Genomic DNA, 10,923 nt, shown 5'->3' with positions numbered 1-10,923 from the left:
TATTAATGACCAGCGTAACCCTGGCTTTCGTTTAAGACCTCACATGATATTCTTTGGTAAACCAGAATGTACATACCATTATCAGGATATTCCTGTAACTCCCTTGCCAGTTGGCACTGAGGGGTTTATGGGTCACAACCTTCGACCTACTTTTGATAGCATCTGCAATTTTACACAGGATTTAGCTCTGACTTGCATGGTGCTAGCTCCTGATTAACAAGGGCATGAGATCTAAAATCAGATCTCTTAAAGAAATACCATTAAGCATCTAAACAGTGGTTCTTAGGAGCTGATTGTGTTCCCATGACCCATACATAGAGCAGTCTCAGTATGTGGCTCTTCCCCCTCCCATGGGTCTGGGGACATTCAAGTTTTACTGGAATTTTACTACATTTTGAGACCTCTGAAGAGTCTCACCTCTAATGCTTTCTTAAAGATCCTTCCTACTGTGAAAGAGATGTTTGAAATATCATTTATACTTGAAGTAAACATGCTGGGCCAGATAATGGACTGGAGAGCATGTGCTGGTGCTTTACTTCTGGCAGATCCTGACTGTCTCTGGCAGGTATCTCTGGCTTGAGTAGAATCACCCATGGCTCTGTGAATGACTGTTGGCCTCTTAGGGCTGCTAGCAACGAGCAAAACCTGGCATAGGAACACTGGCCCTACATCCAGCAGCCAAGGATTTGGGGAACGCAAAGGGGAGTTTTATGCTGCCTATACCTCCCTGGCCTGCACTGTGTGCAGTACAGCTAGAGCCAAGGGTCTGGCCTGACATCTGTGTAATATGAGACTGGGGAAGTGAGTAGGAGGGATTAAGATATTAGCTATGGGGATGGGGGGGGGGGGTAGGGGGAACCCAAACATGCCAAGGGATCTCTTAATCCTTAGCAGAAAATGGGGAGTGCCTACTGTGGTAAATTCTGGCTCCATTTATACAGCTTATAAAATCTGGTTGCTATGGTGAAGTTGTGTTATTAAAAACTGCTGGGTCATGAGTGCCTGTATGTATGTGGATCCACCATTGCTGACAGATCCTGTAGCAGGTACACATGTGAGAGTAACACTGGGGAATATTTAATGTTAATGATGGCACTTTGACTACAGAGGCTATTCTAAAAAGCAGCTGCATCCTTAGAAAAACAGTTTTAGCTTCACCCCTTGGAGGTAGGAGCAGTGAAAAGTGACATAAAGCACAGAACAAAAGAGGGGGAGGGGATTTAAATAGCAAGCCACACAGGAACAGAGAGGTCCAGATAGGAAAAGAAAGCATGAGATAGGAGGCAGCAAAGTCATCCAGCATGTAGCAGCCTCATGGGGGCAGTGGAGCTCTGCCCACTTATCTGAGCCCAGATGGCCCCAAGGACTCTGGACAACCCAAGGGACTCCCCAGTGCAAAGAATGCCCTGTAGTGGGAAGGAAATTGCGGCAGGGTGTGTGGTGTTCTTTGTTTTGTATGAGCTGTACTCCCTTTATTTTCTATGTGATTAACTATAAAAGAGTATTAATGTGTTAGACTTTGTGCAAAGTGTATGTTTGTGTTAACTGCTTCACAACTGCTGTGTGCCCTTGAGGAAGTTAAACTTTAATCAGAAGCTTCAGACCTTTAAGATGGAGTTCACAGGATGGGGTGCTAGGCAGCAGGTCTGTGCTCTGAGGCTTCATCTACACTACACACCACTGCCTGTGGCATGTAGCAACCTTCCTCAGCAAAAAGCAAGCTGCGTTCACGCTGCCGTGTGTAGCTACGAGTCTCAATGAAAGGCTGTGGCAGAGAGGAGGCAGCAAGGAAAACTCCCTGCTGTCGGAGCCCTTCACTACAGCAAGGAAAGGCTCTGGCAGGGGGGAGGCATTGAGAAAAGGTTCTGTCAGAGCTTTTCCTCCCTTCTGAAGTCTTTCTCTACTGTGGGGAAGGCTCCAGCAGCGGGGAACTGGCAAAGCCTTTCCTTGCTGCTGGAGCCTTTCATGGCGGTGGGGCCTTTCCCTGCTGCCTCCCCCCTGCCAGAACCTTTCCTCATCTCATGGAAGAGACTCTGGCAGAGGGCAAAGGTTCCAGCAGCGGGGAGCTGGTGGAGCCTTTCCCCCGCCTCCTTCCCCTGCCAGAGCCTTTCTCCGCTGGTGGAGTCTCTTCCTGCAGAGTGGAAAGGCTCCAGCAGTGGGACATCACATTGCTCAAAATGGCAGTGTAGCTGGAGAGGCAGGGCTTGGGTGAGTAGAAAGCATACATATCCACACCTTCAGAAGTGTCTTTTCTCCACTTGCCTATACTGGGCCTCACTGGCTATGCTGCTGCTGTTACTTGTGCTGGGGGGGGGCTATGCAAGTATGTATGATGAAAGGAGTATGCAGTGTAGACACAGACAGAGAGCGTGCCTTGGGGCAGTGGCTGGACTCCATTCAGGCTCCACGGGCTTAAAACATTCTGAGATCAGGGACACAAAGGCTTACATTCCCTACCCAGCAGTCCAGGGGGTGACTGAAAGGGGTGCCCAGCCAGATTAGTAGCACCTGCTTATCAGTAGAAGACAGCACTTAGCTGAGGTTGTGCAGTGACAGAGAATGATATTGGCATTAGCAGTTGGGACTCACCACAGAAGATGTTAAAGGTAGTTTTATACAGTAGTTTTTATACTTTACTGTGGAAATCAAGGGGTACGTCTACACTGCAATAAGACCTGCAGCACGGCTGTGGCTGGCCCGTCATCTGACTCAGGCTTGTGGGGCTCAGGCTGTGGGGCTCTGAGACCCCTTGAGGGGATTGTCAGAGCCCATGCTCCAGCCTGAGCCCAAATGTCTACAGTGCAATTTTTAGCCCCACTGCCCAAGCCCCTAAGCCCTAGTTAATTGACCCAGGCTCTGAGACTTGGTGCTGCAAGTTTTTTGTTGCAGTGTAGACATATCCAGAATGATCAAAATGTCATATATTTGCCTTCCTCAAATCCAGTGTAACTTAGAGCCCTGAAGAAAGGTTGTTATATACTATGAGCAATATGTTCTGGACCCAAGGTGTGAGATTTTATACTGTATTATAACTCAGTGATGCCACAAAGGTTGTCTCTTTTACAGAAGGATTTCTCATGGACTGTTCTAGCTCTGGGTTATCAGATGACAAAGTAGAGCTGATTCCAGCTCTGATGAACTACAGTATATGTGTTAAATTGGTAAATTCTTTAACTGGCTGTATCAGTTTTTGTTTTTTTTTTTAATTATAATAATTCTACTTCTCATTTTGGGAACAGATGAGGTCCACAACATGTTTACCCTGGCTGGGTTAGTTGAAGTGCAGAATCTAGTTGATCGACGATTACAAGTCAACAGGAAGAAAAAAGTGAAAATGCAGCGAGTTTGGATACAAGGCAAGTTCCAAAAACCATTTCAGCCACCTCAGAATAGCTGCCAATAGGCACCCTCATAGCAAAATATATAGGATTCCCCAGAGACCAAAACAAGTGAGTGCATATATATTTCCTGTGGATCCGGTGTTAACTGCTGAAAAGGCAGGAAAAATGTTGAACTGAAAGCATTTTCTTAAAAAAATGTACTTTTTTGTTGTTAAGAAGTGATGTGGAAAAATGTCTTTTGTCTCTGCTTGTATACATAATAAAATGGCTGTGCACTAACCTATTCATATCTCAATGACCTCTTATTATTTGGTTTGAATAGTCAAACAATATTAAAATATAACAAGTCAACTTGCTGCTGCAATTCTCATAATTTGTGAAGAGAATTTTAGACTGAAATGGAATTGTCTTATATGGTTTGAGCACAGGAATGCCAGTTCTCATAGGGGGAGGGATAGTTCAGTGGTTTGAGCATTGGCCTGCTAAACCCAAGGTTGTGAGTTCAATCCTTGAGGGGGCCACTTAGGGATCTGGGGCAAAAATCAGTACTTGGTCCTGCTAGTGAAGGCAGGGGGCTGGACTCGATGACCTTTCAAGGTCCCTTCCAGTTCTAGGAGATAGGTATATCTTTATATATTATTATTATTGTTATCGCTGCTCCTACCCTCTCTCCTCGCGTGGTCTCAGAGCCTGGGCTCCAGCCCAAGTTCAAACCCAAACATTTAAAAAAACTGCAATTTTATAGTCCAGCAGCCCAAGCTCCAGGAGCTTGATTCAGCCGACTTGGACCAATCGCAAGTGCTTTATTGCCATGTAGACATACTTTGAGAAATCCCCTACACCAGGGGCTCTCAACCTTTCCAGACTACTGTACCCCTTTCAGGAGTCTCATTTGTCTTTCATACCCCCAAGTTTAACCTCACTTAAAAACTGCTTACAAAATCAAACATAAAAATACAAAAGTGTGACAGTACAGTATTACTGAAAAATTGTTTACTTTTTCATTTTTACCATATAATTATAAATCAATTGAAATACATATATTGTACTTGCATGTCAGTGTATAGTATATAAAGCAGTATAAACAAGACAGTGTATGAAATTTTAGTTTGTACTGACTTCACTAGTGCTTTTATGTAGCTTGTTGTAAAACTAGGCAAATATCTATATGAGTTGATGTACCCCCTGGAAGTACATGTACCCCTGGTTGAGAGCCACTGTCCTACACCACAGTCTTTCTGCATTTCACAAGTGGATCCTCATCTCTTGGAGGAACTGTCTTTGTGCATATGCCTTCTGTTCCTCTATCTGAAGATGGGTTCCTCTGACGGAGTTTGTCCCTTCTTTCCTTTTTGATTTGCATAAAGACTTGTTATTTCTTACTAACAGTAGGCAGTCCATCCTCTGAGGGACATTAGCCAAATTCTTCAATATCTTTCATCATTCAGTTGCTCCATTCTGGTTGGCTGCGTGTCTCAGAACTCCACTCCCCAGCTACGTGCTCACAACTAACATGCCAAGTCCAACTTCTTATCTCCTCCCTATCTAGTTACCCCACCTAAACTGAAATGTTAAATACAGTATAATGAAGCTAAAAAGGATTGTATTTAATTAGATGAGGGAGCTAAGCCTTCCCCAATGGCTAAGTAGCAGTCGGGGATATAGGTTTATTGAGAAGACTGGGATGAGGTAGGGGAAGGAGGCAGAAGTTGAGGCAGTCATGTTTGTTGGGGACTGTGATGGGCAGAAACACCTAACACTGGGAAGGAGAGGGCTAATGAGAGCCTTCGGACCCAATTGGCCTTGCCCCGCTGTACCTGCAGGAGATGTCAGGCCTGGAGGAGGGGAGTTAAAAGGAGGAAACTTATCCCAATTCAAGGCTGACCAGGAAGGAGATCAGAGCTCGGCTTCTCTTGCTGTGAGAGAAGCCTGGTTGCAGACAGAAACTGAGGTTGAGGTCACCTTGCCTCACCTCACCTCCTGGCGGAAGGGATGACCAGACACTGGAAGACTGGTTGAAATCCTGATTGAAGACAAGCACTGCAGGTTCAGCAGGTTCATCATACCATGGTTTTGAGGTGGTTTTTTTTTCTGATTTCTTATGAACCTTAATACCCTGGAAGGGGTAGGACTGAAGTGTGACTTGGCTAGAGGGCTAAAGCACTGCTACATTGGACCTTGCAAGAGACAGCAAACCTATCAGCAGAGACCCCTGGCTGTATGAGTCGTGCCCTGACAGGCCACAAAGGGTCATTGCAGAGATAAATCCAGGGATTCCAAGGGCAGTAGACAGAGCATAGGGATTTATGCTTAAGAAATAAGCAAGTGTCCTGTTAACTCAATAGGGTGAGTCCTGTTAACTCAATAATAACTGTCCTGTGCTAACAAAGTCCTTGGCTTTTGTCCTCAGAGTTATTTTTCTATAAGGACATCATCTGTCAGGTTCATTTAGCTCATGATACAATGATAAACGGAGCATTCTCAGGTTAATCTAAATAGTCTGCACACATTGAAGAATTAATGTCAGCAATATATTCTAGGCTAGTAGCTGAAAGCCCATGTTGTCATGCAGGAGTAATTCGTAAAGTTGTGTGGAAAATGACAGAGAACTTAAAAATTGGACAGTAACAGACCACGAATCTCAGTGCTGTTTGAACCTGGTGATATGCTAAACAAAAATGGCTTTCAACCATGCCTGTAGCTGTTTCCATCTCTTCACACTGACTCCATAGACATTCGAGGCATGAGAGTGATGTATGGGGTGGTTGTGTGGGTGGCTGTGGTGATTTGTGTGGGGGTTGTGTTTGCTGGGTGAGTTGTGTTGATTTGTAAGGGTAGCAGAAGAGGAGGGGTTGTTCTACAGTGAAGGACTAGGTGTATTTGGAGTGTATGCTGGTTGTGTTGATTTGATTTGTGTCTGGGAGCATTGTGCTGGGAGATTTGTGTTAATTTATGTAGGTGGTGAATAAGTGTATGCTTCAGTGAAGGGCAATGTCTGTTTGGGATTCTTATGTATGCTGGTTGAGAGTGGTTGTGTTGATTTGTGTTTGTTGGGGGCGTACTGGAGATTTGTGTTGATTTTTGCAGGTGACAGTTGGGCACACAGGTGTGGCATTTGGGCCAAGAAATCCACCATCTGTGTGGTCTCCCTCATACAACCAGTTAAGTTGTTGCATGCAAATTAGCTGTAGAGTAAGAATGGTGACTGGTTGAATTACCTCTGATATCACGCTGGTTTAGGACTCTTGGCATGGCACAGACACATGCCTTACTATGGCTGTGCAGGTGTAATTTGTAAAGTCAGAATAGCTGTGTTCTTAAAAACTGGATGGTAACAGACCACAAAACCCAATGATGATTCGACCTGGTGATATTCCGACCAAAAAGAGCTTGTAGCTGCCTCCATTGCTTCACAGTACTCAGCAGCCATTTTAGGCTTCAGAATGACATTCCTGGAATCTTTTTAGATAGATAGATATAGACGATCAGCGCCAAATCAATTTATTTTACCAGTTCACAGACATACTTATTCTGATACATATCATCTCTCTCCTTAATCAGAAGTATTGGTTTACAGAGAACCTTATTAAAAGATGAAGTAAGTATTACCAGAAGCACCTTTTGTTTGGAAGGTTGGTGGTGTTTGTATCAAAATATTATACAACTACCACATTGCACCCTACAGGCGGTTAAGTCTCAGTGGAGGGTAAAGTATTTGGGGCCAGACATTACGGGCGTTACACATGCACATTTCCCATCAAGCTTTTAGCTTTCTTTCCTTTTGTTGTTTGAGTCTGGCCTAACTAACCATTGTATTTTTATTTGTATTTATATATGCAAGCAACAGCCACCTAGTTTGCTGGTAGCGAACAGCTGATTTCTGGACGCTGAAAAATAAAGCAAGATAAAATTATAGAAAAGGTACTAGGAGTACTGTGACCACACTTTAAGAAAGATGTGGACAAATTGGAGAAACTCCAGAGGAGAACAACAAAAATAAGAGGTTTTGAAAACATAATTTATGAGGGAAGGTTGAGGAATTTGCATATTTAGTCTAGATAAGAGAAGGCTAAGGGGGAGATATGATAACAGTCTTCAAATATGTAAAGGACTGTTATAAAGAGGATGGTGACCAATTATTCTCCTTGTCCACCAAAGGTAGGAGAAGAAGGAATTAGTTTAATTTGCAGCAAGGGAGATTTAGGTTAGATAGTAGGAAAACATTTCTAACTATAAGGATAGTTAAGCACTGGAACAGGCAACTTAGGGGGGCTATGGAATCCCTGTCCTTGGAAGTTTTTAAGAACAGGTTAGACACATGTCTGCCAGGGATGGTCTAGGTATACTTAATCCTGCCTCAGTGCAGGGTGATGAACTACATGAGCCCCTTGAAGTCCTTTCCAACCCTACATTTCTATGATTCCTTCCATTATGGTAGATGTGAAATGTCCCTAATTTGTCAAAATATTTTTGTTACACTTTTAATGTATTCTGTACAGGTAAGTTATTTTAAATATGTGGCAAAGGTCTGAGCTTCCCCCTCCCTCTCAGAGCATATAGCATGGTAGAAGGTAGGAAATAATGCCCATTGCATCTTAATCTCTTCCATTCTTCTCAGTGCCAAAATGAAGTCTTCATAACTTTTTATCTACCGTGATCATTTTAGACCAATAGCATTTTAAATCGCAGGAGTTATAGATGGAAAAGACCTTACTAGATCATCCAAACCACTTTCCTTCCCATTCATCTAAAATGTACTTTTGTTAAATTTCTAGACCCTTGTTAGGCCCTGGGGTAGATTACAGAAACGTAAGTCCTTGTTTTCTACATTTCACACAGAAGAATTTTATGGACCTGATCCTGTATTCCTGATAAACATGTAGCTCCTGTGGAAGTCAGTGGGAATTTTGTGTGCACTATGCCTGCAATGTTTGGCACTAAATCATTTATCCACCATTGAGACTTAGCCACATGTAGGGTGAAATATGGTAGCTCTATAACTGCAGAGATATGCTACACCACTGTTTAGGACAAGAAGTGAAGAATATCGCTTTTATTGTGAACTATAATGGGGATCTTCAGGAGACAGAATGTAATTACCCCCAATTGAAATTTAACCAGGACATAAGGAGGGTTAACATCCCTACCACTGCAAAAAGTGTTGAGATCTTTCCTGACCACAGCTGGTCAGCACCTCAGGACACCTCATGCAAAAGACAAATTAGTTAAAAAATGCAACAAATCAACACAATGTAATATTGGCATTATCCATCTAACTGTATAATATGTTATTTTGGCCAGGCAAATTTATTGATCTTATTCGTAGAGGGATGAGCAGTCCACTATATGTATATGATATTTATTGGTTTTTAAAAAAATATTAATGTAATTTTCAATTGTTGCAAGGGCATTCAGAGCATGGGAAAGTGCCTGTTGGTTGAATGATTAACAGTGAAATAAACAAAATTTTATTATAAATCTAAATTTTAAAGATTATTAGATAATGTACTTTAAAACAATATTTTTCCACTTTAAAGGATGACTGATCATGTGCTCTACATTTAAACTATAAACAGTGATTTAGTATCTAATCCTTATTCATTCATCTTTCAAACCCAGCAGGACTCTCATGGTGACAAAACACTATGAGTCCAGTTTCAGAGGTTTTCCAGCTTGCCTCCCTCTGATATTTTGGGTTCAGTCTGGTAAGGACAACAGACTCCTTCTGAGTGTTCCATTAACATCCTTGAATGAGAGATGGATTGACTCTGCATCACACGTCCTGTTAAAGTAATGTCAGCTTACTAGACTATAGTGCAGAAAAGTCTTTTTCATATGTCTTCAGACATATCCAGCTCTAATGTAATCCTTACCAATATATCATATTAATTCAGAAGATGTCATCAACTCCAAAATATCTGCTATTCATAAGTCAACAAATTATATCTTTGATGTATTAATGACACATTTTGTTTAGTTTCAAAACAAGAAATATTAAACTTTTTTTTATTGATTGCTTTTAAAATACAGAATAACACCAAAAAGCCTAAAGGTAACTGCAGGTCATAATCAACAGGATCATAAGTCACAGAAAGATAGAATAATAACTGTAACGTATATAATATATTTAAAGCTCCTTAGGTGGTGACCTGAAAATCACACAAGAAAGGAATGTCAAAAACAAGCAGTCCTCCATTTATGTGGGTGAAGGGGAGCATATTGCAGCCAAAATTGCTTATTTCTCCTGGTCTGAATCAGAAACAGCTCTGAAACAGCTGAAGGATGCAAGATAGAGAAACCCATTGTGTGACGTATTATCACAATAGCGTAATATAAACAATAGTTAAGTCAGTATAATAGATGCATCCAGGATATTGTATCATTATTCACAGAAGAGAGATGGGTTTTTGAGTCCTCACCCAATGTCTTAGAATCCAGACACAAAGCAATATGATCTGCACTGTAGAGAGATGCAAATAAGATCCACAGAACACACAAACATTTCAAGTGGTTTTAAAAAGAAAAAACACCCTGAGAGGCAGGTGTTGCTTTTCAAAGCCAGACCATGAGATACGACCACTTGAACTAGTATTTAAAGCAATAGACACGAATCCTTCCAGTCTTAGTCACTTAACATTCAGTGACAGAGGGCAAGAAGCAGGTGAATGAATAAGCAAACATCAGTGATATTTTAAAAGGGTTTTGAACACGTGCAACTTTGAATGCCATCCAGCCAGTGGAGTCCCCAAGGTCTCTTCTTTCTCCCTTTTGATTTTTGTCTGACTGGTAAGCATGGTGCAGTCTTAGCATCATAGTTTTTCTATCAGATATTAACTACAAAACTGAGAAAAACGATTGTCTTCTAAAATGGCAAAATCACTATTCACCTGCTTGGCGGAAGAGGTGGTAAGAATCTTTATTACTCTTGGCAGTGTTAAGGACCAGCTTATTTTTAAGAAAATCAGATAAGCCTCACAGATCAAAAGCAGTAAGGGATCCCATGTTAGGTCCTGATCCTGCATACCTTGTACATTCAAAGCTCCCATTGATGTCAGATGTTATGCTCTAAAGTAAAGCATCTATTTGTTTTTCTTTCAAGTCAGCGATATCTAATATAAGGCATAATTCAGGCCTGTAACTAAACTGCAATATAAATCAAGTCAGAGATTAAAGCTTCACTGTGTTCCTCCAGTCCCTAAATTTGGCTACGGGTTTTAGGCTATTGTACAATCTGCATAGTTTAGGAAAGAGTAAACATAAATACACATCTGCTAATACATTATATTAACTTTCTACACTATGTTGCTAGTTCCTAGGTGCCGACTTCCCCTCTTTCAGGTGAGTGCTCGACACCCCCTCCAACCCCAGCCTTGCCTCAACCCCTTCCATGAGGCCCCGTCTCTTCCCGCCCCTTCCCTGCCCCCATTCCAACTCCTTCCCCAAACCCCCGGCCCTGCCTCCTCCCCTGAGCACGCCACGTTCCCGCTCCTTCCCCATCTCCTGGAGCGTGCTAACGCTGCCAAACAGTTGTTTGGCGGCGGCCGGGCAGGAAATGCTGGGAGGTAGGCGGAGGAGCGGGGAC

General features: G+C 42.4%; 1 protein-coding gene across 2 annotated transcripts in view; it reads left to right on the top strand.

The window, feature by feature from the left end:
* Positions 1-3,620, top strand: part of METTL8 (methyltransferase like 8) — a 41,251-nt gene extending 37,631 nt beyond the window's left edge. For both annotated transcript variants that reach the window (XM_026647566.2, XM_026647563.2), the window contains one exon: positions 3,240-3,620. In XM_026647566.2, the coding sequence (XP_026503351.1) occupies positions 3,240-3,403 (164 nt within the window). In that variant the 3' untranslated portion in view covers positions 3,404-3,620. The remainder of the gene's footprint in view (positions 1-3,239) is intronic.
* Positions 3,621-10,923: the final 7,303 nt, after the last annotated feature.

The sequence above is a fragment of the Terrapene carolina genome, unplaced genomic scaffold (assembly GCF_002925995.2).
Source record: "Terrapene carolina triunguis isolate 2854851 unplaced genomic scaffold, T_m_triunguis-2.0 Scaffold62, whole genome shotgun sequence".
NCBI classification, from domain to species: Eukaryota; Metazoa; Chordata; order Testudines; family Emydidae; genus Terrapene; species Terrapene triunguis.
This window is presented reverse-complemented; position numbering and strand designations above follow the sequence as displayed.